This window comes from Patagioenas fasciata, chromosome 6, assembly GCF_037038585.1.
Source record: "Patagioenas fasciata isolate bPatFas1 chromosome 6, bPatFas1.hap1, whole genome shotgun sequence".
NCBI lineage: Eukaryota > Metazoa > Chordata > Aves > Columbiformes > Columbidae > Patagioenas > Patagioenas fasciata.
In genome coordinates, this window is record NC_092525.1 from 16,274,728 (window position 1) to 16,302,414 (window position 27,687).

Consider the following 27,687-nt stretch of genomic DNA (forward strand, 5'->3'; position numbering starts at 1 on the left):
GAACATCGAGGCTCAAGCAGGTTTCCAGGCAGAACAGGCTCTGAACTCAGCTTCAAACTGGACAGGAGGAGAGATCGCCATTCACACACATGTTGACAAACCCGATGCCTACCCTACGCTTGCTCACTCTTTTGCCATTCAGCACCTGGTTCTACCTCTTACAGCACGTCCTCTCCTGCAGCTCCAGACGCACCATCCACGTGCTCTCTGATTCCTTGTTCCTCACCTGGGACATCTGTAATTTTGGGTCATGCATTCTGCTGATAATGGCATTTTAAACACTCACCTGTGGAAAGCTGTTTCACTGAATATATTCTCTTTAGTGAGACTTTCTGTTCCTGAGAGCTGGATTATTTCCTTGACAACCTCGAACTTCCCGTTGTAGCAGGCGCTGAGGATGAAGCCAGTGATGGTTGTTAACACACCAGCCCTCTGGTCATGCCCAAACAGTGTGCCCCAGCCCCCCGGGACTCACAGGTGCAGGGGGGTGTCTCCATAGATGTTCACCACATGGGGCTGCACCTCGAAGCTGCTCTGCAGCAAGAACTTCACAATTTCATGGTGTCCAAATCGACAGCAGAAGTGCAGAGGAACATGGTCCTCGTTGTCCTGAGCATTCACTGTCATTCGACCCAGAAAGAGACAAAGAAAGCATTTTATACTTAACATAGCTTGTTTGGGATATTTAGTAATGCTTTATGTGCTGTGCATATACATTATAAAATCTCCTGCTAAAGTATTTATGGTCCTATTTCTTTAAAATTGAAATTTCTGTGAGATAGCATATATCAAAACTACATTACTCAGTATCATCTGCAGTTCACTGTCAAGACAATTTTCTGGATTTTGGGTACAACTGCTTTCTTCCAGTAGCAGATGTATTGAACGTTTTGGTGCGACTTTCCAGGAATGAATCACGAGTTATAAATGACCCTTAGAAAGAACAATTGCTGCCGGCATAATACAATGTGAAGCAGAAGTAAGATACGTAGTTACCACATGTAAGAAAGCAATCCATAGAGTTATTCCAATGCACGGAACAACAGTTATTAATTGCAAATACAGGAAAGAAACAAACTTCACTGTTGCTCTTATGAAAGGAAAATCCAGTTGGTTTAAAGGTTTATTTTAGCTTCCTTAGGTAGCAGGATCAAAGTCTAAAATTAGTTACAGTGACAGAAAAGAAATTTGAACAAAATGAAGACACAATTTTTATCATGAGCTTCTATTTTTGAAATATCCTGTAACAGAACAAGATAAACCCAACAGTTCTTGAGATGGTACAAGGCTCTAGGCAGAGTTTTCCGTTGGAGCAGAGACATACAAATACTGTTTTCATTATCAAAAAAAAGGTCTTTACTCTGTTTTAAAAGAGAGCAAGCCTTGCTGTGGTTCTGAGGGTATTTCTTTCCATGTTTAAAGATCCAACCACAGCTGTTTGATATCGCAGCTGATAGAACTGACAAGTCCAGCCTACCTGTGCAACATTTAGGTCTCAGTCCAGTCTAGCACCAGATCTTTGAGACGGTTTACAAGTAATGAAGATCCTACTCAGGAATGATGTGTTTGTTAGAGATGTCCAGACTCGTGCTGTTCAGCACAGCTCTGACAAACAGCTCTTGGGAACAGTTCTTTCCTATAGCTGAGCCTGAAGTAGTGCTGAATGCTCACAGAAATGGATGGCCCTCTAAACTGAGCTGAACTTGTAGCTTCACTAATATCTAGTGACAGGTAGTTCCAAAGACGAATTGTGTTTCAGGCCAAAAAAAAAAAAAAAAAGAAAAAAAAAAGGAATTTCTGTAGCTTGCATTAAGCTTGTAGCCCACAAATTTCATTAACTGTCCCCACTAACCTTCCTATCAGTCTTATATTAAAAAGAGTAAAGAAAAGTAAACTGGTTTATTTCTCTATTCTAAGATAATTTTTCACTTTATAGATTCATGTGACATGTTAGCCTTTATTTTTTATTATGATGAGCTACCAGGCACAGATTCCTTCTGAAGTGCTATAAATAAGAGGGGAATAAATGTCAAAGTTCTACAACAGCGAATGTCAGTGTTTTAGAATATGTGCCCACAGAACGGCCTGAAGGACATCGGGGTCCTGGGACCACGAGTGGCTGCACCACAACAAGGTGTAAAGGGTTGCAAGGAGAACACATGTATCATCCTTTTTTGTGCAGGTGGAAACGGTGTCAAATGCTGGCAAACCCTTTCCTTTGCTCTGGAGGGATATATTATACAACATGGGATGATGGGTTTTGTTTTAATTGATAGCTTTTTGATTCCTAAACGAAATGTGACAGGCAAGTTGGAATATTGTCTTAAAAAGAAGGAGAAGTTCAAAGGCAGAACAAACCAAAATCAGTTAAAAGCACTTTAGAAGAGAGCTATGGCAAAAAGGTATTTATCATATTGATTCAGGTATTGCTAAAGAAGAGTACAGGAGAGTTCTTCAAATTGCAGTTTTAAAGTATTTTTATATTAAATTGAAGACAGATAATACATCTGTTGTGGCAGTCAGGGACTGAAAAATTTGGTTGCCTTACAAGTGAACAGTAAAAATGAGCAGATGCTAAGTTCTTATCTGGAAGAAGATGGAGTACTGTAGAAATTATTCTTAGGATGGCGAGATTAGTTAGGTAGAAAGTAACAGGTAAAATCATTTCAGTAAGTAAAAGGATGAAAAAAAAACAGTGCAAGTCTGTTTTAAAAAAAATAAGGGAAATTGCTCAAGTCCCAGTGAGTGATAACTGATTAACATTCAGAGAAGCCTGACTGAACATGGCTGGATTTTTAATATGAAACTCTGGTTTAAAATTTGAAATGGATTGTATTTGGCAGAGGTGATAGTGATTTTCAAAGATACTTGAAAAAAGAGGAGCTGGAATGCTGGGCAGGTCAGTAGTCCTGAGAGCAGACAAATTATATTAGAAGACCATGAAGTTATAAAGTCAAAGAATATATTTGATATCACATTGTCCATGAAAGAAATCTCCAGAACCACCAGTGTGGAGAATAATACAAAAAAAGCATTTAGCTTACGTGAAGAAAAGAAAATGTTTGTTTCCTGGCCACTGACTAGTTTGCTAAGTTTGTAGATGTTCTGTTTTTTAGCTACCCTACCAGACTAGAAAACAGTTTTCTAAATATGAATTTTTTTCTTTCACTTTGAAGGGAACAGTTTTTGAAGTCACACAAACATCTACATTAGAAGTCCTACTTCTACATTTAAGAAGCAATTATTTTGAAAGAAATGGAACATAAGAAAGAGCGGAACATACCGATAATTCTAAATCACCATTAATTGTTTTCTTAAAATCCCTCCTTTCATCCACCCATTCCTTTTTCTGCTGGAGTGTTGGGACGGGTCAGCTGATAACACAGCAACAGCTCGTTATTTTCAATAATCAAGTTTATCTCCCTTCATGTAAGTGGCAGATGAGACTGAGAAGCACCAATCAATTGGATGCGTTGGGCTCCGGTCCAGATGCCAGCGCTGCTGGGACCTGACCACGTTCCCTCTGATGGCCCAGGGGCTCAGGACTCCACAACACAAGTCCTAGGCCGGGCTTATCCCCAGACCAGGCTCAGCCCAGGGCTCACCTGCATCTTTACCCTAAGAAAAAAACCCTCCTCTCCATTTTTTTCATTACAATTAACCCAGGAAAAATTCTACCAGATGACAAGAATGAATCGAAAACTATGAAGAGATGCTATATGCCCCAATTATTGCTACATTCTACGATTTGGATGTTCTAAAATATAAAACTGAATTTCCTGACAGAATAAATAATGCACGTTGGTAGCAATCCCATTGACTCAGTAATGCAAAGAAATCTCTAGGAATTTGGAAGGTGTGAAAAAATGAAGAAGGAAATGGGAACTGTTAAAAATAAAAACATAAATGAAAAATTCCAGGCTAAATCAGTTTGAAAACATCTCCAGATAGTTAAGACACTTCAAGTGACAGAAACTTGTAATGGCATGCTGGTCTTCGAGATACATTAAAGATCTCAGAATTAACTAGAAGCTTAAAGGAATCTGATCAACAGCTCAAGAAATGTGCTTGAGAGACCTTATGTGATTTCTGAAAATACACAGAATTTGCTCAGTCTTTCCCTACAGTCTTTATGTTAAAACAAATGAAGAGATTAGTATCTGGAAAACCAACTGTACTTGTAACATATTTTATATACATGCATCTATAAAATATGAACAATTGTGATGATATATACATGGGTAGTACATAGCTTTTATAAGTTTTTCTTGTATACTGTGGTGGGGATTAAGAAGAACTTTGGCTGTTGTTAGGCTGCAAATATTGCTGTATTTCAGCAATACTCTGACCTTTTCAGTCTGATTCAGCGGTTGCTGTTTTTTTTCAGTTGCCATGGCCCCAGAGCTGATCAACAAGTCACTCAGGTTGGGTTAAAAGGAATAGTTCAACTTTATGACACCAATTACTGGTCTGCACAGAACACTGCCAAAATTTCTTCAGGTTATTTCAGCAATTACTTCCATTCCTAGGCATTTAAGAGTTGTTCCTTCACTGCTATATTTATACCAAGTTTCAAAGCGTGCTACTTTGGGAGCAAAAGGCTTCTTACACCACATGCTCTTTTAGTTCATTTGTTTCTTGTTTTTTCCAGTTCTGTTTTTCCAGGATCAAATTTCCAAGATCCCAAGGCAAACTGCTAACCCCACTGAAATTAATGGAAGTTTTGCCATAGACTACAAGAGGGACAAGACTTTACCTTATATATTGTACATATTAGTTAACAAGAACGGAAACAGAACGCAAGTGAGATGACAAACCAAGTGAAGAAAACTCTCCAGCTGCTATTTCTTTCTTTCAGTTGCCCAAAGATGATACACAAACACACAGTATGTGTTAGGAAGCTAAATTCAACATTCAAGGTCTGACTCTGCCTATAAAATACAATGTTAAAGTTGAATTTTTTCAAATATCTTTTCTTACCATCAGCTTTGCTTCCCTCTTCCATCAGGAGCTTTGTGATATTGAGGAAACCTTTGGCAGAAGCCAAGTGGAGAGGCCTGTCCCCAACTTCACCGCTTGCGTTCACATCAGCTCCGAATTTGAGTAGGAGGTGAGTTACCTAAATATTTCATCAAAGCTAATTAAAATATCACATGAAGATAAATCTTTTGACAAAATCAGATAGAATATTGCATTGCGTAATAGTATACGTGAGCATCTCTTAAAAGTTGCAAGAGGGAGAAGAGATTCAATACAAAACTCATTTTCAAATTACACTTCTATGAAAAGATTAAAATGCTCGAAAGCAAGTGCTCATTCATTCTCTGAAATGTTATGTATAGTAAAGGGCTGGACACAAGGCATGTATTTGTTCAACTGACCAGTCAGCATAACAAAGCAACTGCCTCCAAAGTCCACAATGTTAGAGCCTTGGCTTCCTTTCCAAACAGTGTATATTACCACAAGAGACCATCGGAGTTTTTAGTGTAATTTCACAAGACTGTGATTATTTGTTCAGAAATGGCTTACGACAAATAAGCAAACTAATCTCTCAGCCCAACATGCAAGGAGTTTCTTAATGCTGCTGGATGATGAGGCACATATATTTATGTGTACAACAAGAGGGATCTCAGGATGCATCTGTGGTCTACACCCTTGCTGTCACATAGCCACAGAAGCATTTTGAATCATCTGTGCAAACAGACTCTGCTCTTTCAGAAGCTTTTCCTACAAAAACACTTCAAGTAACATGTCACTGGAATGAAAAATACACTCTACTTGTAGGTCATCCTTTGAAACTTGACAATATCCCAGAACACACGCTTTTAGCCAAGGAACAGTACAGGGAATGACTTGCATAAGCCCAAATAGACTCTTTATTACATCTCACATAGAAGGGCTATTCAGGGCAAATGAGTGCTAGATTAACCACATGTCAACTATCCTTTAGTAAAAGGAAGAATTGGGAAGGTCGATGCCAGCTTTGGGCAGAACGTCAGATCATGTTTCACAAGTTTGTGATCTGTTTGAATAGAGCAAGCACAGCTGGACCTGCCCTGTGCACAGCACCTCATGGAAAATCCTGCTCCCCAAATTACTGTTTCTTTCTGTTAACTTGAAAGTGGCCACAATTTGTGAGTTCCAGAGAAAGCCAATAGAGTTTCCACGTAATTATTACTGGGAAGTGATGTCCACTTCCTTGGAGAAGTTTACGGTAGCAGACTCGCATTCCTTGCGCAACCTGTGAAATGTGGGGTGAGTAAACACCATATGAAATGTGCCTCTGGGTCCAGGTCTGTCTGTAGGTTGTCATAGCTAGTGAGACAATTATTTGTTTCAAGAGGTTCAGAGGGGAAAACACCAATTTTTGCTGGGGTCTAGCACAGGGAATTAAAGTGTAGAAATGTCCTGTTGATATTCAGACTCCTAGACGTGTAACTTCAGTATGTGAGACCTTTCCAGGGCAGTACCCTCTGGGCTGCAAAGAAAAAATCTACAACTCTGAGTTTAGCATTGCCTTGGTGTTCTACTCCTCAACGTTCTGAAATTCTCCCATTTATTACCTGTTCATGGCCATAATATGCAGCAATATGCAATGGGGTGAAAAAAACAGCATCCTGAACGTTCACATACGCTCCATGCTGCAAAAGAATCTCAACAGCCTGGAATGAAACAAACAGAAAATCCCAAGTAGAAGCGCTATATATAGGTGGTCAGCTAGTAATGCAAGATTTGGAAACCTTACATCACCAGCTTAAAAAACAGCAAAAAGCTCCAAACAAGCAAGCTATAAAGGTGTCGAACTGTGTACATGTAAAAGTGATTACTTACAGTACTTTAACTGAACACTGAATGTCACTGATGCTTTATAAATAAGCCTGAAAATGTGTTCACCCGTAAAGAGATTGATTTATGAAGTAAAAGGCAGAGAAATGACTGTCTGGAGTTTCTCAGAATAACCTTTAATTTTTTTGTAGCAGTTATGAACAAAGAGCAGTAAACATATCAGAGTTTTCAGAAGTAAAAAACCAAATCAAAACAAAATGAAATATTCTTTTAAATGTAAATGTGTGAAGGTAAATTCCCTCAGTGTGTAAAGATTCCTTTTATTTTAAAACATAATAGCCCTTTGGTTTCAATAAATAACCCTAAGTGTTTTCTTTCAAATGTCAGTTTTCTGGTCTTTCAGGAGGCCAGTGTTTTCATGGTTAGCTATGAATTATCAAACATTGGCTTTCCGAATAACTGTCAAAACAGGAGTGTGAATGAAATCACTTTGGATCACATGCTGACACCCAAGGGCTGCTGGTTTTTTTGAAGCACAAGGGAAGCTTTTTGCATGCTAAGGGCCTCATGCTGTGGTTTACTGGAGGAGTTCTACATATCGTTTTGATGAATGTTAATTTTTAAGTCTCACAATGATGAGGATGCTGGACGGTGGGTGGCTGGGAAGCCCCACTCTGGTGGTGGATGAGGGGACATGGCAGATGTGATGTTTGGCTATGACACCTGCACCCAATACACCTTTCTGTCACCGCTGAGGTGACACCACATCATCACACACCTGATGGGCTTGGAGAGCAGCAGTTATAATGTTGTCCCCTGTCTGGAAACTCAGGTCAAGCTGAGCTCTACCTGGGTCTGTACTGGGACCAGTGCTGCTGGGAGCAATGGGTGCACTCGTGCCGTGGTGGCAGAGGCTACCATGAGGGTACCAATTTTTAATTCAAAATGATAATTGGAACACTTTGAACAATACTCCTACTGTGTAATTTTTCCTAAAATTCTCTTATGAAAGGCTTATTCAGAAGCTTTTTGAACATTCAAGCCAATTATGCTTACTTCTGAGACATTTAATTAAGCTACTCTGAAGCTTAGAAGGAGTCAACAAAACAAAAAATATGGCAGACTACATAAGGACTTTGTCTTTTGGACAAGGGAGGGATAAGAAATCCTCTAAGAAAATAAAATCAATGATTATTGACCCCTTAGCAGGTAAACTTTAAATGAGAAGAAAACTTTAGCAATTAAGGCCTTTGAACCAGTGCAAATAGTGTGTGTGTGTGTCTGTATAAGCCAGTTGACTGAAAATGTAGCACAAAAGATGGATTTCTTTCAGTGAGCTCCATGGCTGCTTTAACCTGGGAGTTCATCAGACACGTATCTTTCCTTGTAATGTACATGCACAGAGTTTCTTCTTTTCTGTTGAAAATGACACACGCTTTGTTCTACTTATTCAGCCAAACTCTTATATTTGAAGCGTATTTATAAGCCTAAAATGCACAGCTAAATTCACAGCTTAAAGGCAGGTATTAATATCATCTGTATTTCCTGCTTTGTACTTAGTTATTTTTTCATGCATTTCTTGCTGATTATCTGTCTTTAAAGAATTCTGCTGTTTCTGTCTCCATAAATTAGTCCAGCACTCTCTAAGTTAAAAGTTTTACTCAAGCAGAGGACAAAATCTTTGCTTGCTTAATGGACCCAAAGGAGATAAAACGTGGAGTATCTGAATTCATGAGTACGTTTACAGTCATAAACCTTTCATTACCGAGGTATTTTTGCACAGCCGGTACTTGAAGAGATTAAAAAAATAATTAAGTTACAGTGAGTGAGCTGTTGCCAGGGTGACAGAAATGAGCTGATGTGTGAAATGACTGCGCTGAGGTCGTGGGTGATAAGAAACTGTCTAGAGAGCGTGATCACAGTACCCAGGGAACCTTGTCCCTCTCCTTTCCCTGCTCCCAGTGATGAGTCTCCAGCCCACAGAAGACTTATCATTGCAGATGTTTGAGTTTCCCGCTGGAAATGACCTACCCTGAGAACAACTTTCTCTGCACTAATCCGGAGTATAAAATAGCTCCAAACTGAGAAACTCTGTCCCTTTCTGAAGTGGAAGTCACGGGGCTGTGAAGTGGAACCTGTGACGCTAAGAGGGAATAGAGCTCTTTCCTTGTGCTTCCTTCATGCTCAGAAAGGCGTTGTTTGGAAACCTCCCTCCATATCCAGGTTCAGAAATTCTGACATTTAGAAAACAATCACATTGGTTGCTAAGACTTTGAAGAGATTTAAATTCCGGTAAGCGATGTACAAACAGATCTATGTTCTTTGTGCCTGTTTGCTCAACCTAAAAACATCTGCACAGATGTTTTCCCAAAATGTAAAAAGAAAAAAAAAAATTAGCTGCACTAAACCAATTCCGAGTTTTGTTTTGAATGGCATTGATCTAAAATAAAGGACCTGCTAATCCTAGCACTCACTCCTAACTTGCTGTACAGAAAAGCAGAGACTCACCCTGTGATGCCCGGCGATGGTGGCGATGTGAAGGGCTGTCAGGGCTCCATACCCGACCTGCTGGATGTCAGCCCCGCCGTGCAGCAGCGCTGTCAGCAGCTCCGTGTTGTCCTGCGAGAAGTGCACACAGAACTCGTTAGCTCTGGTTCACGGCTGCCTGGGTTGCAGGGGAGCCCAGCAGAGCTGTACGCACCCAGTGTCCCCAGCTGTCACCTGCTGCGCTCAGAGCGGGGACCAAGTGTGACTCCGGAGCACGGGGTGCAAGGATGGAGCAGAAGGGAGACCTGGGCACCACAAGTCTCTCTTTTGCTATATAAACCCTGTGCCTTTAAAACCAGTCTCTATTCTGATTTTTGATGCCTTTAAAGATCTCTCCAAGCCGTTATTAAGCGCTCACATAAGCTGTTTAAATGTCAAAACATCATAGTACCTAACAAGAATGAGGACACCTGAGGAGTTCCCAGGATAAATATGTAACATGTATGTCAAATTCTGAACAGTGAGCTTGTTTTTCATATCATTTCACTTCTTTCCTGCCATGCACACAATTTTTGCTATGACTTCTTCCAGGTATAGCAACAGCAATAGGCACCATCGAATTATAGTAATAAAAATAAACTTGAGAAACCCCTTAAGAGTCATAAGGCCCGGGTAATATGACTGTTAATAAATTCTTCTTTACAAATAGAGAGCTTGGCAGAAGAAGGAGACTTAGGACCTTGTGGCAGCTATGGGACATATAAGGGTTGAACACTACAGTCTAGAATATAAACTTCTAAATTTGATCTGAGTTCCTGCTAAAAAACTAAGTGCTTTTAGGGCTAGTCTATACATGGCTTAAGTTTCTAAGATGCTCCATCTCAAAATAAGAATCATAATTCTTTAGGAAAATTCTGTCTTTGTCCACTTTATTCCTTGCTACTGCTATTGTTGAGTCTTAAAAGATAAATACAATAGTGAAGAAAATGAATATTGAAGCTGAATGTGGAACTTGAGGAGGAACAACAAAAAAAGAAGTAAAAAAACCAGAAACTGTAAACCAAAATCTTTTGAGATTGTTTCTATTAATAGCTATAATAATAAAAAGAACACTCCTCTATCTTGAGCTGCATTGCATGATTTAATCCATATTTCCTAAGCAATATTGTATCCTCATAGATGACACTGAAAAAGCACACACTGATTTCCTGTGCATGGGCTCTTTGTAGATAATTTTCTCATGCACTGTAAATGTGAAATTTATGTTTTCACCAGAAGTAGCAACTAGAGAGTTCAAATAGATAGTTCAGACAAATAAGCTGCCCAGTTCTGATTTCTTTTCATCAATTCTATTCAAAATAATTTACCTTATAGGCTGCCAAGTGCAGAGCTGTAAATCCATTTCTTGTTAACCTGGAAGGACGTAGTCCTTTTAGCATCAGAGTTCGAATATGTGATTTGTTACCTTTGGGATGAAAATTGGGAAACAGAGTCATTTACAGAAAAGAATGCGCAGATGGAGTAAGAAATTTCTGTGTGAGTCTGAAAGCAAAGAGAAATAGGTAGCTCGTCTGCCGACCCCAGAGGAATCATGAAATGCATCTGGTGACACCTGCCAGTGGAACTGGGCACCATCTCATCACCCAGGGACAGCTGCCACCTGGCCACGCACTGCCTGGCTGTTTGTTTGCACTCAATCGGGATTTGTTAGGGATAGCTGAACTTGTAAAGCAAACTGCTCTTTCAGCACCCCGACCATGCTGCAAAGAGCTCCGGGAACCAGCAGGGGCTTCAGAGCCCCTGGTTCCTAAAAATAGGACTCCTCAGACCCTCAGGAGGAGCCATGCCCTGCTCCCCTCCCCACATACAGTCACCTCGGGGACAGCTCTGAGGATGCTGACGGATGTCAGCACAGAAAGTCACTCTGCTCTTACCTTCCTGGTGCACAGGGATGATCCCAAAAATGTATCTGCCTTCTGAACTCTTCTGGCAGTAATCAAGGCCAATGTCATGCCTAATGGCTTCTCTGCCTCCTCCAACAGCTCACAGGCTGTGCCTAATTAATGAACTCTGTGTGTTCTATTAAGCTCCCTCCCAGCAACCCCACTGGTGGCTCTGCTGTCACCTCAGGATCCCCTCTTGCACTCTCTGAGATGAGGAATGAAGATCTGCTGGGTTTTGAGCAGCACAGGATCAGCTCCCCTGACAGCACCCAACTGAGACCCAGCAAATCCTTCACGCATCTTGTTTGTAAATACTTCAGAGCTGGAACCTGACAGTAACATTGTCTTTGCCTCTCTCAGCCAATTTCTGCAGAAATTTGTGTAACAAGCACAAAGAGTGTGCATGAACTAATGACTCACTATGTGGATAGCAGAGCAGCAATGCTGATCAGTGGGAAATGGATGTTTTTATGAACACCCCAGAAGACATCACACACTCTTTTCTTGCATACTCTGATTTGCTATCTGCAAAAATCCTAACAGCTGATATTTTTCACTGAAGCATTTGAGTTATGTTTCTTTTAATCCCCCTGAAATCAAGCACAGTTATTTTCATTATACTAGAAACACAGATGTTATATGCATGGCCAAGTGTTGCTAAAAGCAGCTGCCTATCCCACAGCCTGTCTGTACCATGTACAGAACACAGAAATGCAGAGCAATACTACACAATGAGTGTGGATTGCTTGACTAACACACAAGCAATCTTGAATTAATTTAGCACCTATAGTAAAATATGTTACATTATCAACCAAAACTTCCATTGGGATGAAGAATCAGCTATAACGGGTTTGGGTGTGACTTGATTCACCCCCCTTGGACACAGGGTTTGAGGTAACACAGACGCTTATCCAGCTGTCAGCAAGGACAACACAGACACCAATTAACTGAGCAGGTAATCATCCTGACAGCTATCAGACAGAACAGGTCAGCAGCCATGGAAATAGAATGTGTAAAGAACATCATGTTTCAAATACATACCCCCGCATACGCAACATAAATGAAGTAGAGAGAGCCCATTTTCTGTGCGATAATTTAAATTGACTTTGCAGAAGGCTTCATCAGAGCTGAAAAAAAGAGATTTTACAGATGATTACTGTTTTCATCCCTCATCACAGTTTCTTTCATTTGGAAAAAATTTAAAAGAGAAATCTCAATGCAATTTTTTTTAAGACATGGGGCCCAATTTACACCCAGTTTACACTCTGTAAATCTAGAAATACTTTACTGTTATCAAGTGAGTAGTCTAGATTTACAGTTTTCTGAACGATCCTGCTATTCAGTCACAGTATATACATTCTGAATTCAGCTATTATACATTAAAGAAAAAAAAAGGAAAGACTCTTCAGAAATCTAAATAATCCATACAAAATCAGTTTCTTTATTTATGCGATACTAACCGAGAAACATTTTTAATATCTGTGTGTTCATTCTAAAACAAAGAGCAGGACACGCACAGAACTAGAGGCAAACAAAGTAAAAACGACAACCAGAAAAAGCCTTTCAGAAAGTGACTTTATGCTCCCCAAATGAGAGCACAGAAACAACTTAGAATCAATACATGGGAACATTTCTGTGAACACACTACGGAAACATGTACACAGAAGTTACTAATGCTCAAACAAAATCTGGTAATGATTACTGCAAAAAACTGGGAGTGCCTTATTGCACTGGAATATAGTAAAGTAGAATATAGTAAAATAGAATTTTAAAATCCTTTATAGATCCTTATTTTCACTTCCCATTATCTTGTAGCCAAGTATTTCTGGTTTTGATGCGAACAACTAAAATATTACAGTTTGCACTTGCATCCTATGAAGGAAAAGCATGTTGGCACTTAAAGTTCTCAGACAACTGAACTTACATTTGTTGAAAATTTAATACACAAAACAATTAATATTTTTCTGGAGAATGCCAGTTTCAGTCTGTCCATAGAAGTTCAGGTTTTTTCCATTCAGTATCAGTTAACCAATGATCACAGTTTAGCAGAACACTTAGATTTGTGTATCTGTACATTCATACTGAGTAGTACTGTTAATCATATTTAACACAGTTACAATTAAAATAAGGTATAAGACTTCTCTCTCAATTTAAAATATAACCCTCTGCAAACCTCTCCTGTTAAGCAAGTGGCACTTGGACTTTTTCCTTCAATAAAGATGTCAATAATTTATTCTTTAAACAGAATTCAAAATGCAGACAAAGCCACTGACTTGTCTTTGCTTCTGTTCGCTCAGCTCGGTCTACCCTGACCTAAATTCCGCTTATTTAATCCATGTTATGGTTCTGAATCAGGAATGCTGGTGCAGAATGGGACCGATTCCATGGCTGGGGGCAGCTTTTGGAACTGAAACCACTGCTGATTCCTCAAGTGAGACTGAAAACAAAGCTCCTTCCCAGTGCAGGGCACCAGCATCACCAGTTCCCCTCTTCCTGCTGGAAGCAGTTTGGTCCCACCTGAGCCAGAGGGACACGGGTGCTGAGAGGGACTGAGGAGCCCAACGCCGAGGCTACCCCCTCAAACCTCATAGTTTCCTTTTCTGGTGCCTCAGGCAGGAATCCAGCACTCCCACCATGGGCTCAGTGTCTTGGTTATCTAAAACAGAGAGCACTCCGGTTCTGATTCATTAAGATAATTACTTTTACTACTTAAAATGAGGCAAGTCCTCAAGAACCTCACTGTACTAGGGCTGAAGTGCTCAGCTTGTTGCAGTGACAGCTCAACATGCTCTTTGGCTTACTGGGCTCAAACACTGAAAATTATGCTAGATGAAACCAGCATGATGAATCATTTATATGACCAGTTTGGCTTTTTTGAGCTCGCTATTTATTTCTGCTTAGAATTCACTATTTTTTCCAAGTAGTTTTTATGTCCGAAATAATTTACCCGATCATTTTCTTAACTTACTTATTCACAGTTCATGAGCTGGGTGTTTTCTCTATTTGAGCTTTTCAGATAACAAATATAGGAGTATGTTACTTGGGTGAACTTGGTTGCAAGCACATGCTGTCCTGACAAAGTGATTACAATCACAAATTTGTAATCCACTTTCAGAAGATAATCTGATTTGTGTTCATTTAGAATTTGTTATTTCAGCGAGGTGAACCTGTTTTAGCAGGGGTTGGACTGGATTAACTCCAGAGGCTCCTTCCAAGCCCAGCCTGTCTGTGGTTTTGTGATATTCCTGTCCGAAGCAACATATTAGCAAAATCAAAAAGTTCACAACAAAATCAGTCACCCCATTAAAAATAATTAAATTACAGAAGTATATAGGTACTTGTTATAAACTATTGGCATTGGGAACTAATGCCCACTAATTCTGGTACTACGCTAAGGGACTCTGTCCCAGAATTGTAATCATATATCCCCAAAAACAGACAGTAAAGAACATGCATTCCATATGTGAGAAACTCCTTCCATAAGAAAACACCTGAAACTGAAAATACTGCTTAATAGCTAATATTCATTTGAAATAAATTCTTAAAGAGGTTTCCAGAATATTTTACCTAAAAACATGCTTCAGTTCTGCCAGCTCCTTTTCTTTGATTTGCAGGTCATCTTCTAATCGTTCTATGATTATAGCATACGATTCACTAACTTTCTTCTTCCATTCATCTAACAACAAAAAACCCTGATTCAGAAAACGTTTCAAAACATACAGAAAGCAGGAACTCAAATCATAATGTCCCAGTAACCAAAGCACTTGATTTTTAAACATTCAATTGTACATTCTTTCATAAATTTTTCTATTAAAGTATTAAATTTTAAAATGTGACAGTTCTTAAACTGTTCTTGCTACAACCAATATAAACACATATATACTGATTTCATGGACAACTAATACATATGAATACTTATCAGAAATATTTTTAACTTGAACAAGAGAAAACTTCACCCTTAGGCAGCATTTGTTAGCTCTTATTTCCTAAATCTTAGCATAGACCCACAGCACAAAAAGGCTGGAAGTTTAAAGGTTATTCTAATGAAGTGCAAGTTAAATCAGCATAACAATCTAGGTTAACATGAACTTACAGGACTGCACAAAAATTCAGTTCACTAGCTTTTTGTCTTCTTCCACAGGCTGCCTATGCGACATGGGTTATCCATTCTTCTCATAAGCTGAGAACAATACAATACCTTATCCCTGACCTCGGGAGCAAATTAGCCATGAGTTATTTCCCGAAATATCATTTGCTTCTTGTAGACAGATGTATGGTATATTGCATTTAAAAAAGCAACATTAATTACCAGTGCAAGTTTGGGTTGGTCTAGATTTATAGTTTCCCATTTGTCCAGTAGATCTTCTTTGTTCCAGCAAAGTTCTTGCAGTAATATGATTCCTTGTTCAAGAGCAGTGACAGTCCTACTGAAAAATACTTTTGATAGTTGCTGGCTAAAAATAAACCCTGTGCCAAACGGAATGTCATGCAACAATGACATGGAGCACAACGGTCTGTGCTGTCAACTGTCAAAAAATAACAAAGGTACCTAAGCAGCTTGCTTAAAACCCCACTGTCTGCTTCAGCAGCAACATCGGCATTCATCTGCTGAGTACCCAAAACTGGTGATGGGGCAGCTTGGTACCAATCTTGCACAGAAACAGGGACTTCAGAAGCTGGATTCCCATTGCACCATCAGGATCCCTGGGGGTACTGGGGTTTGGGGAGGCCAGGCTGATGTCAGCTCTGACACTGGGGGTACAGACAGACCCCAGCAGCTTCCACAGCTGGGCTGGTCCCACACAGGGACCCACAGACAGACCCCAATGGCTCCCACAGGTGGGCTGGTCCCACAGGGGGACCCAGGGAAGGGACAAATGCTGCTGTCCTGGGAAGGAAGAACTTCTCTGGGATGGGGAGAACACAACCTCACTGCTTTGTTGGTGCCCCAGGCAGTGTGTCCAGCCCAGCTGATGCTGTGCTCACCCCTGTGTCCTGTTTGGGAGCATTTTGCTTGGACCCAATGTCACAGCAACACAGTAAGAACCCCGTGGCCAGTGACGGGTGAACTGAGCTCTGTATACACACATGCAGACAAACCACAACAAAATTAATCCAGACTGTGTGCACAGATGCATTCCTCTAAGAGTCTGTGCTTAAGAACCGTGAAAGATTGTTTGATAACAAAATAACACTGCTTTTGACTTGCATAAACGGAATCTCCCCAGTCATCTGGTTAGCTCATCTATTGCTTACCCTTCTCACATCCATTTCCCTGTGCTTTCTATCAAATGGAATTACTTTGCACATATTTTCCAGCCAATTATGGGATTCATGCTGGTTTCTGTATATGTCACTTTTCCTCCTTTATTTTTTAACTCATTTGATATATCTATACTTACATGTGTATAAATATACACACATACACATTTATATATTCAAAGTGTGTTAATTGACCTTGGCAGTTGTTCTATGTACAAGTCCTCACTTTCCTCAGTTACGGGATTATAGGCAAGAAGAGATGTAAATATAATGTACATATATAAAATCTTCAGCATGCTGCATCCCACTGTAAACAAACTTGTGCTCCTGCGATAGTTCCTGACACAGCTTGAGCTCATCTATTTATTTGAACTGATTTACACATAAAACCAAGGATGCATTTCAGAAGACTTTGAACTGCTTTGACAACATGCCCTGTGATATTCAGCCAAATATTTGCAGAAAGGCCCCAGCCCGGTACCTGATCCTCCTCATCTCGTTGCCAAGCAACAGAAGAGCTGGAGATGCAGCCAGAGGTGGGTATCACCTCCTCTCCCACTGCTTCGCTAGCTCAGCACTGCTGGTTTTTCTGGGGTGTCCGAAGCGCAGCTGTGACCGTGCAGCCGCAGACAGGGTCTGGCCAGCTCTGGCACAGATGCAGCTTGTGTGACCCGCAGCATCTGCATCATCATCATGGACCTGGAGGGACCACTGGGAACTGCAGCAGAGGGTGATCTGGTCAGTCAGCAAAGTGAACACAACAGCTTTGCTCACCACAAAATCGGCTTTCAGCTGGATTCTTGAAGCATCTGCATCATAGGTTATGTGAACAATTTAAACTACAGGGGGGGAAAAAAGACAAAAATTAATAAGAGCCTGTTTGCTAAACAGTAGAAAGGGATAACTGCACTGGCTACTATGTGAGGCCAGTTCTAATGAACTTCTATATAAGCAGCACTAAAATGTGAAAAGCAACATTTAGCAGTGAGTAAAGACTTCAGATGTAATGTTTAGAGAGTACTGAGCTGTAGGAATTTCTTTGGTTCATTTTTTTCAGAAGTTTTATTGCAGTTTCATGTTTGGAGAGTGCACTTGTCATGCTTCCTACACAAGAAACATGAACAATTTATTTTCCCATTTCTGGTTTTAAATGTCCTTCATAAGGAATCTTTAAAGTACAAGTCTTTTGAAACAATCTTTATTTCAAATTAATCAGAACATATCCGTATCTATCATTCACTTCAAGAGGCTGTAAGTTGCTCCTATACATGTCAATGTCATTCTGGTGACATTTGGATATGTCACAGAAAACGAAAAGGACACTAAAAGAAAATACATTTTTATGAAGATAAAGTACAAGGAACTCTGTAGTCCACATAATGAAACAGGTGTTTACAATGGCTTCTGTGTGGCAGTGGATTAAAAGCAGTGTGGAGAAGAATAGTACTGCTATTTTTGTTCTCAAACTACTAGAGTGGCATTTGCCCAGAGATTAATCTTCCACATGTAAAGAGAAGAGAAAATGAAGCTGTTCCACTGGTGATTTAGGGACAGGAAGGGGCCAGAACCACTGAGCTCCAGCACAGACAAACTCCCATCCAGGTTCAGAACGTTTCTGGGCAGACCCCAGCAATGCCGCAGCTCCCTGTCTGTCCTTACGCCCCAGACCTCCTGGCACCCACATCTTTCAGCTGCTCATTTTTAACTCAGCTGCCTTCCCTTGCGTTCTTTTTTAAGTGCCCAATTTCTCAGATTTCAATTTCCTGCCTAAAAGGTTACTGAAATTATCTTCCTCGCTCAGATTTCATAGTGCAGTATACACAGTACAGCTAAATCTCTGTTCATTACAGCAGGCTTTCAAAGCATTCCGGGAAATCATTAAGATGATGTTCATTATGAGCCCTATTACTGCACTACACAGCAAAGCTAATTAAATAAAGAAAGCTGACATGAATAAAATCATTAAACACTCATCTTGGCTTTATTTGAGCCTGTTCCAGCCCGAGCTGCCTTTGAGGGCAGCTGGAGCCAGCCAACAACCCAGGGGCTGCACCAAACCTGCCTCTGGCTGGGACCCTCACCCAGCCCCAACCAAAATCAAAACCAAACTCCAGCAGGGGCCTCCTGCTCTCAGAAGGTCCCACGTGACAGTCACTGTCACATTGCATCCTTTATCACACACTGCAGGAAAACCATGGGCCAGAATGCCCTGATGGTCCTGTTTTCAGAATCTGATATTAGAAAACAGCCACCTCACCATTATTGTTATCTTGCTGTTAAGTTTTACTGTGTGGCTTTGCACAGGTCTGTTTCCTTGGGATGAGTTTATCCCAGCTGGCTGCAAAAGAAAGTAGTTGTCATCTCCCTTCAGAGCAGGTGTTCTACTTTGAAAAACTTCTAAAGCAGTTTTCAGTCACATTTCTAATTAATTTGTTCTGTATCATATTCTTACTGATAAGAATACAAAACATAGTAGTCCATGCCCCAAGAAAAGTCACTAATTAGTGTTTTCAGAGATCTGAAATATTTCATTAATTCATAAAAAAAAGTTTATCTGCATTTGCTGCATTATTAATATTACACTACAACAACATTGTTAATGCGATTTCATTATTTCTACTTCAATGGAATCAGAGAACAGATCTGTGTACTTTTCTCTTGTGATTTCTACAAGCTGGGATGTAACCAACCATCCACAAACAAAAATGGGAAATTTGTTCAAGTACTGTTCCTTCTACAAATCAGACTTCTCTTTTGATCTTTGTAGACAAATTTCATCATAAATTTGCTTCCTAAACTCCAACATGTCTCCCACATCTTTGTAGGCGAGCATTTCTTCAACAGACAAGAGCGTGAAACCATTCAACGCAAGAGCTGACATTTGCTGCGCAGAACTTAACATTTTTAATGACATCCTGGCGGATTCACTTAAGGTGGAACACACAGGAAAAATCCTGGCGGTCCAGAGCCCCAACCGGGAGCTCCCGCTGGAGAAGAGCTGTTCTGAAACCTGCAGCCCCCAGAGGTGCAGGCACTGCGCTAAGCTGGCCCCACAGAACTGCAGCGAGTGCACATCCGACAGCAGGTCCACAGTCCTCTTCAAGTCATCTTCCACGCTGAACACCATGCTGACGTACTGCACTTGGCTGCTGATTTTCACACTCAACGAGGTCAGAAAGCAGCGTGAGGGGATGTCTGCCTTCCAATCGATGTGCGACCCACTGATAATGCAGCTGCTCCCCACTGAGACCCTGGGCCCGATCCTGGAGTATTCGACAACAGAGCCAGGTCCCAGGCAGCACCCGGGCTGGGCCACGCTCTGGATGACACTCACTGACTGACCCAATGTCCCGACTTCCCCACAAGAGATGCTAAAAGCCACAGGCAGCAAGTCGAGCTCAAATCTCAGCTTGCTATCAGATGTAAAATGAAACAAGTACTCTTGAGTAGTTCCGATGTGATAGAACTTGGAGTTGTTCAAGACTATAACGTTAAGTGAGGTTCCTTTCAGGAGGGAGTACAGCTTCTGCCGGACCTCTGCCAGCTGCGATCCCTTCCCTGCCATGTTACCTGTGCTTTTTGTGTAATCCGGAGTGGCCCCAGGTCCCAGGGCCTGGAGGAAATCACCGTACGCATCTATTTCACAGCAAACAGTACCCATCTCTTTATAAAACATCAGTAATTGCTTTGCAACGCTGTGGTCCATGTAGAAGATGCTGTCTGTGTACACGCACTCCGAGTCCCCTCTCACACACACCGCACCGCGCTCACGCATTGTCCCCACATTGGGCTTGTGCAGGAACTGGCGGCAAGATGTGTATTCCAGTCCTCCTTTCCCCGTGAAACCGCACGGATCCAGAACAAACACCCCGTGAGTTGTCCCAACAGTCAGATCTGAAGGGTGAGCTAGCGCGGTAAACCCAGGTCTATCAAACATGATCGTTTCTGTAGCTCCAGTGCTATAAAGTTCTATGTCATCTGAACATGTAACAAGAATTCCCGGTCTCATGTGAGTGGGGAAATCGATGTACATGGCGAGCTTCAGCTCCAGCATCTGGTACACAGGATCCCCAAAAGGCAAGGCCGTGAAAATCTTTCCCAGGGCACTTGCATTTGGCAAACGTTGACTGTAACCGCCTTGAAGAAAAAGACATTGTTAGTTACACAGAGACAACACATATAAGTAAGCAAAATCTAAACCTATATAGCTATTTTACATATACACAAAGGTTTAAAAATAATCCCAAACTTGGTCAATGTATGAGTATTCCTCAAAAAAAAAAAAAAAAGACACATGTAAAAAAAAAAAAAAAAAACAATCCAAAACACATGGATCATTTTTCTTCAAACATTTCTCAACGCAGATCTGACCTTGCGTCCAAAACTGAGCATGCCTTAAATAGCTTATACTAAAATTGTGGCTGATTTTTTACCTCTAGTTTGCATCAGAGCTGGAATAAGGACCACCTGTCTGTAGTTAAAGTACAGAAAGCAAATGACACCTGTTTTTCACTTTAAAAAAAAAAGGAGGACCCCCACCCCCCCAAAAAGGAATTCTGCCAGATAAGTCAAATAACCAGCAGTTTGGTCAGGTGACATGTTATTACCTCATTTTTTTCCTCCTCTGCAAAACTGTTTTCCCTTTTTTTCTGACTACTGGGATAAGAAGGCAAGCTCAGTGTAATCACAGGGCCCTGCCAAGGGGGCCAAGCCCCTTCAATGGGCATTTCTAAGCAGAATGTTATGCAGATACTCTTAATTACACTTCTTTCCCCATGTTTGATTCAACAACTTCAGTGCCTGAAGTATCAATCTAAATTCAAGTTATCAGATCAGACATATTCAGGATTACTTTTCTGAACTGTATTTCCAAATTCTGACTCCTCCTTTGCCATCGTATTATTTTTAGAAAGAAAAAAAAGTACAACTTTAGAGTGTGAAATGTAAAAGAGAATTCACCAGAATGGATGAGCAGCACAACAAAAGATGTCCATTTATCACCATACAGATCTTCCAGGCATTGAAGAACATGCAGCGTTGATCCACCATTTCCTAAAGGAAAAATAGGTTAGCAGGTGCTGAAAAGAGCACCAATAGTATCTGCACCAGCACGTGAAGCGTACTGGGATCTGGTGCTGGGGTAGAGTGATCAGGAACTGTCTTTCAAATGTGCCTTCTGCTTTAGAAAGTAACTCATCATCTATTTTTTAAAAGGAAATGGTTTGGGATATTGTTATGTGCTCCTATAACTTAAAATCGCTAGATTTCTGAAAATTAATCTCTGCCTGTTATTGTATACTGCAGATAGGCTACTGAGATCAGTTACTGTCCACATCAAAGTGAACAGAAATTGAGAATTACAGGAAGACATTATGGACAGTCACACCACTTTCTTCTAGGTTTGTGCTGTGCATTGGGTAAGATATTAAAACATTTTTTCAATATAAACAATCAGGTTAAGGTAAGCAGTATGAATTTATGAAAAAGATGAGTCAGTGATGCTCTGTATTCTATGAGATACACTTAAAAGAGCCACACATATCATCACCACGCACCCATACAAACCCACCCGCGGCACTGACCTCCCGCACCCTCCGGCTCTGACCCTCCCGTGGCTCTGCCTCCCCGCACTCCGCGGCTCTGACGCCCAGGCTCTGCTCCCCGCACCGCCTGGCCCGTTCGTGGCAGCCCCGCCCGCGGCCCGGCCATGGACCCCTCTCGTTCCCCCACTGCTCCCGCCAGAGCCCGGGCCCGACGCCCCGCCGCGCACCGATCTTGGCTCCGGGCGGGTCGGCGAACACGTGGTAACGGGCGCCCCGCGGGAGCTCGCCCCGCCGCAGCTTCTCCGCCAGCTGCTGCCGGTAGGCCCGCGCCTGCTCCTCATCCGCCGCCGTCACCGCCACCACGTCCCAGAACTCGCCGGGCCGGGCGGCCTTCCCTGCGGGCAGAGCGGAGCCGCGTCAGGGACCCCCGGCCAGCCGAGCGCCCCGCAGCCCCGCGCCAGCTCCGCCCCGCGCCAGCTCACCCCCGCCCCACCTCGGAGCGCCGCGAACCGCGCCAGCCGCCGGGCCGTGTCCTCCCGCCGCGCCGCGCTCGCCCGCCGGCATGGCCGCGCCGGGGCCCGGGAACCGCCGGGGAGGCGGCACCGGAGCGCCCGACCCGGAAGAACCGCGCGGGGAGCCTGGGCGGAGCGGGCGTCCGGTCTGCAGGTCGGCCCCGGGCGGAGCAGGGATAGCCGGGTGGGCCCCGCTGGAGCTGCGCTCAACCACTGTAGGGTTGGGCGGAGCAGGGGGTGCGGGCGGGACACTCACCTGGGGCCCGGGCGGGCGGGTACGAGCCCGAAGAGCGCGAAGCGGGTGGTTTTCCCGGGGCTGAGTCCGTTGTGTTGTCCGTTTGCAGAAACTGATCACTGTTTTGAGGCACAGGTTACACCTCCGTGGCAGCGACAGGAGGGAGCAGAATGAACTGATTGCCGGTTTGGTAAGCTAATTAAGAACGGAACCCTAATTGCCCGTGAGCTGGTCTGTTCCAGTCTCCCTCGCCCACCCCGCAGTTAATTAACCGCGGGTCCCCGGCCCGGGGTGCGCTGGGCTGAGCGCACACGGACCCGCCGCGGGGTCGCTCCCTGTGGGCAATTAACGATCTGATGATCCTGGCGCCGGTCACGCAGCTGAGAGCGCTTCCCGCTGCCGTTCTGTGCTCTGGATACTGTGATTTGTGGTCTGTGGACTTGATCTGGCTCCCTGACCTCGGAGTCTGCTGAGTCTACAGGTACCAAATACAAACAGATGGAAACGAAAGGAGGGTTTGTCTTGAAAAGATCTCATTATATATAAATCTTACAATAAAAAGTAGCTGTACAAGCACTATCAGAGCTGCTGGAGAAAAGATTTTAGGAAGGTAGAGAAAAAGGTTACAAAAGAATCCATGGTTTTCGTGATTGTAAACTGCTGACAGAGAAGATTAAAAAGATGAATGCTGCTGCGTGATCAGTTGGAGACCTGTCTGTGATGCATGTGATAACAGCCTTGATCAGAGCAACGTGCACTGCAAAGATATGTGTGATCCTTCTGTGTGTTCTCAAGTTAATAAGGAACATGGTATATTTTGTTGAATCTATAATTTTGCTCTCTTCTTTTGCATTGTGTTTTCATTGTTGACAACAACTAGATTGCCCTCAATGAGAAGAAGATCCTGGTTCCTGGGCCCAGCTTTAAAGATGTCAGGTTTAGTTACAGCAGGTGAAGTGTCACTGCTGCTTGAAGTTGTTTTGTTTTGTTTTTTTAATACTGTTTTCCCCTTTCTTACCTTCCGACTAAAGTAGCACTAATGATGAATCCAGTCAATTGTCTGTGTTCCATGAACCCTCTTAAAAATTGCATCACTCTGGTTGCATTAAAGAGTGCTCTTTAAGCAAACGTTTTCTATTTGAAGTCAGAAGAACGAGTGATTCTTAACAAAGCTGGGCGCCCTCACACACTCACCAGCAAGTTTTCCTGTGTCCCATTCCTCATGCGTAATTTAGTGGCCAAGGGAGAATTCCTGGCTTTCTGAATTGGAAAAAAATGAGTTGAAACTGGGAAATCATTTTATTGTGTTATGGTAGATTCGCTCTTTTTAATTGTGCTCTTGATCCATCCTTGACTCGTCTGTCTGTATATAATAAATCGGTTTGAGGTGTCTTCTATAACTCATATATTTCGCTCAATAGTGACACAGTTTTCACAGTGTGATTAAAATACATGCTAATTTACAAGTCATTTAGGAAACTACTAGAGATACAAAGTAATTAATGGTTTACTGACAATAATACTAATTTATTTTTAACTGCAGCAGGCCTTTGAAGCTATAATTGGGACCCGAATGCTTGCAATGAAGTATTGCTGAGGAATTCATTTATATTAAACCCTGTAGCACCTGCCTGAGGAATTAATTTATATTAAATCCTACCTGCACCGCTCTTGCTGTGGTATGGGGCTGATCCTGGTGTCCCCATGTCCCCATGTCCCTTGTGTCCCCATGTCCCTTGTGTCCCCGTGTCCCTGCTCTTTGTCCCGGAGTGGCCGGAGGGCTGAGCTCTGCTCAGCGGTCCTGTCTTGAGGAAGGTTTGTGATGAGGGCTGGAAATCAAGTTTGTTTTGGAGCCAATGGTACTGATTGTTTCTAAATATTATGGCCTTCAGTGTTTGTTTGTGTTTTGTTATGAAAACGTTTGGATACAAACATGACAATTGTGCTGATGCTTATTAAACATACAGCCGTGGTTACACAAATGTTGAAAAGATGGTAATAATTATCCTTTCAGTTGCAAAAAAGTGACTGTCTAATTGTGTTTAGTTGTTGATACCCACCCTCACGTTCATGCTGCATGTGTGTCATGTCGTGCATCGTCTGCAAGGATAATAACAACTGTCATTAGGTATTGGGTGCTTGAATATGTACTGCAAATAGCAGTTAGTGAAACTGCACTAACAAGGAAGCAGTTAGCAGGTTAATACACAATTCTGACATATTGACTTTAGCGAGTCCTACCCTGGGCAATCTTCCCTGAAGGGACCTTGTCCTGGGAGGGAACAGGCTGATCCTTTTTAATCTAGTCTTGATTAATTCTTCATGCTGCTCCAAAGTGCTAGCAGTGGAAAGCATGGAAAATCGGGCAAGAAGAAGGAGCACTGTATTTTGTTTGTATTGCTTTTTATGGCAGCGCGCAAGGAGAAAAGCCAAGGCTCTATAGCGGTCTGAGAAAGAGAATGCTTGTTTTGTAAAATAATCCCCTGCAAAAATAACTCAGTCTTGTATATGGTCATGCTGTGAGAATTTTCTTTGTAAATAAAGTTTAACAGACACTATTTTAGTCGAGTTATATCAGGATTATAAAAGAGGAAAATTGGATTTGAAGAGTGAATATAGAAGATGGAATATATGGTTTCACATAAATGTGATGCATAATTTCAAGGGAAATATTGGAGGCGCTATTGTGCCAGTAGAGAAGGAATACATGTTAAATATGAACATGCAGAAACATCATTTGTATTATTATCTTCTACTTGTATACAATGTTATGCAGTGAATTTTGCACTGTCAGAAGATTTTTTAAAGTCTACTTAAAAAAGCAGCTACTGTAGGAAGCTGTGAAACTTTCAGGAAATTTTTCATTTTTACTCACTTTGTTTGTAGAGTTTAGGGTACAGAAATTGTGTATTTGTGTATTGTGTGTTTGAACAGGCAGATTCTGGGAGCCGATGGCGTGGGGTGAAGAAAACAACATGACCAAGTCAGTTTCAAAGGACAGTGATATTTAATTCAACACAGCAAGGCAGTAACTTGTCTTACACAATAGATCTGTCATCAGCAAATGCTAAATTCTAACAAACACCATGATTGTACATTTTTATATTCCAAAGACTGGCTTTAATGCTGTATTGTGTTCTTCGTGGGTCCTCTGAAGATGAGGAGCACTGATACAGAGAATGGAGTGCAGTTGGTGCTTTGCAGTGGTACCGGGTTCAGCAGTGAGGGTCCCCCCCGGGGGACGCTGCCCCACAGCTCTCTTTCTGTGGTGGTTCTGCTCCATCAGACAGTGCCGGAATCTGCCTGGTTAATTCGGAAAAGAGTGACCTGGCTGGAAGGTTGGACCCAGTTCATTTTGCTGCCGCTCAGAGCATGACCAAGGCAGCAGCTCCGCTTGGATGCTGCACAGAGTCACAGTGGGTACCTTGATGGGGAAGGGCAGCTCGGGTCTTCAAGGGTTTCTTGAAGAGAAACAATGAAGAATTCAGAAAACTCTTGGAGAAGAAGTCTTGAGAAGGGAAAGAACTTTACAACAGCATCAACTGAAAACATCAAGATCATTGAAGATGTGAGGCAAAGGCGTACTCAGTTCTTGGGCAGCAAGAAACAAAAACATTTGAGTGTTCATAAAGTGTCTTCAGTGCTCGGCGTGTTCCTTTGACATGGAAGACTTGACGAAGGGAAGGTGAAGATACCATAAAGAAGAGACAAAGAACTGTTGAGGAAAACAGAGGACAAATTAATAAATATTAGCAGTCGATATACAATTTTAGGGATGGAGAGTATGTCTCTGAACACTCCACACTGCAAATGGGGCTGTGGGGATGGCGCCTGTGCGCCCGTTCTGGCTGCAGAGACCCTGCAGGGCTGGGCTGTGCTGGGAGTAGAGCAGCGACTCCTCTTTCCTTGGCATCAGAAATATCTATACCCTGCCATACTGCTGCCAAAAATATTTGCTTAGTAGTATCTTGCTTGGGTTAGACACAAGCACTTGATTTCTGTGTTGCACAGTGCGTTGTTAAATTGAACGTAGAATTGAAATTAGTGATGCAAAACTTAAGTGTTTCCTAACTTAAGTTATTTTTGGTATGAAAAAAATGACTCAAGCGTGTATTTTAGAATATATCCTGATTCAGTTAACATAAGATTTTGAAAGGTTAATTTTTTTTAATGTATGGTGAAAGTAAATTGCCTAATGCAGTTTTTTGCTATACACAGAAATTGCTTTTTTATCACTTTATTTATAGGCATTCTATTTAAAGGGACTTTAGAAGTTGTCGTTTTCTCTGAAAATTGACTTAAAAATAAATGTGAAGTTCTGTGTTTGTTGAATCTGAGAGACTGGAGAATCCACTTCCATTCTGTGTTTCATAGTGTTTGTAAAAGTTCTGTAGGATGAAGCAAGTGACAGCCGTGTCACTGAGTCCTTGATTTGTGACCTCCGTGTCACCAGGGCCATCAGCTGTGCTCTGTTGGTTTATGCTGGTGATTAATAGTAAATTAATAAACTATACATAAAAAATCATTGAGAGCTGCTCACTCTCCTGAAGCTGTTTATTCTTCAGTCTAATTGGAATGAGAAACATTGATGGTGTTGCAGAAGATAAATCAATTAGAGACATGGGGGAAGCTGGGTTGGTCTGGTTTGTCTGGGGGAGGTGAGGAGATGCTGGTCCATGAGGGGATGCTGGTCCATGAGTTGATGCTGGTCCATGGGAGATGCTGGTCCATGAGGAGATGCTGGTCCATGAGGAGATGCTGGGCTGTGAGAACCTCTGCAGAGGGTCTTGCTTTGACAGGAAGCTGATGCTGTGGGCAGATTGGGAGAATAAGTAAATTGAAGTTGTTTAAGCAGTGCAATTTGCTGTGAAAACAGCCCGCTTCAAGTCGTGGTCCACCACTTGCAGCCACTGAATCAG

The 27,687-nt window shown here is 42.0% G+C and overlaps 2 protein-coding genes and 1 long non-coding RNA gene across 7 annotated transcripts in view; 1 reads left to right on the top strand and 2 right to left on the bottom strand.

Annotated features, from left to right (window-relative positions):
• The window catches only part of TNNI3K (TNNI3 interacting kinase), a 48,028-nt gene extending 32,368 nt beyond the window's left edge, over nt 1-15,660 (bottom strand). For 2 of the 4 annotated variants that reach the window (XM_065841833.2, XM_071810049.1), the window contains exons 1-9: nt 15,526-15,660; nt 14,784-14,892; nt 12,258-12,343; nt 10,641-10,738; nt 9,295-9,405; nt 6,564-6,662; nt 4,981-5,119; nt 476-620; nt 287-391 (exon numbers count right to left, since the gene is read on the bottom strand). In XM_065841833.2, coding sequence (XP_065697905.1) covers nt 287-391; nt 476-620; nt 4,981-5,119; nt 6,564-6,662; nt 9,295-9,405; nt 10,641-10,738; nt 12,258-12,343; nt 14,784-14,892; nt 15,526-15,565 — 932 coding nt within the window. In that variant the 5' untranslated portion in view covers nt 15,566-15,660. The other 2 variants (XM_071810051.1, XM_071810050.1) reach the window with 2 other exon arrangements.
• Nucleotides 15,661-17,660: 2,000 nt separating this feature from the next.
• Nucleotides 17,661-22,752, bottom strand: FPGT (fucose-1-phosphate guanylyltransferase; the record flags this gene model as incomplete). The annotated part of the gene is made up of 4 exons (XM_065841837.2): nt 17,661-20,615; nt 21,438-21,530; nt 22,249-22,416; nt 22,515-22,752. Coding segments are annotated over 4 exons (1,902 nt in total), but the record flags the coding sequence as incomplete, so codon positions are not given.
• A 2-nt stretch (nt 22,753-22,754) lies between these two features.
• LOC136103612 (uncharacterized) lies at nt 22,755-27,293 on the top strand. 2 transcript variants are annotated; one of them, XR_011739681.1, is made up of 2 exons: nt 22,755-23,249; nt 23,649-27,293. It is a non-coding gene; the product is annotated as an uncharacterized lncRNA (long non-coding RNA). The 2 variants fall into 2 exon arrangements; XR_011739682.1 differs by having other exon boundaries at nt 22,755-22,958.
• Nucleotides 27,294-27,687: the final 394 nt, after the last annotated feature.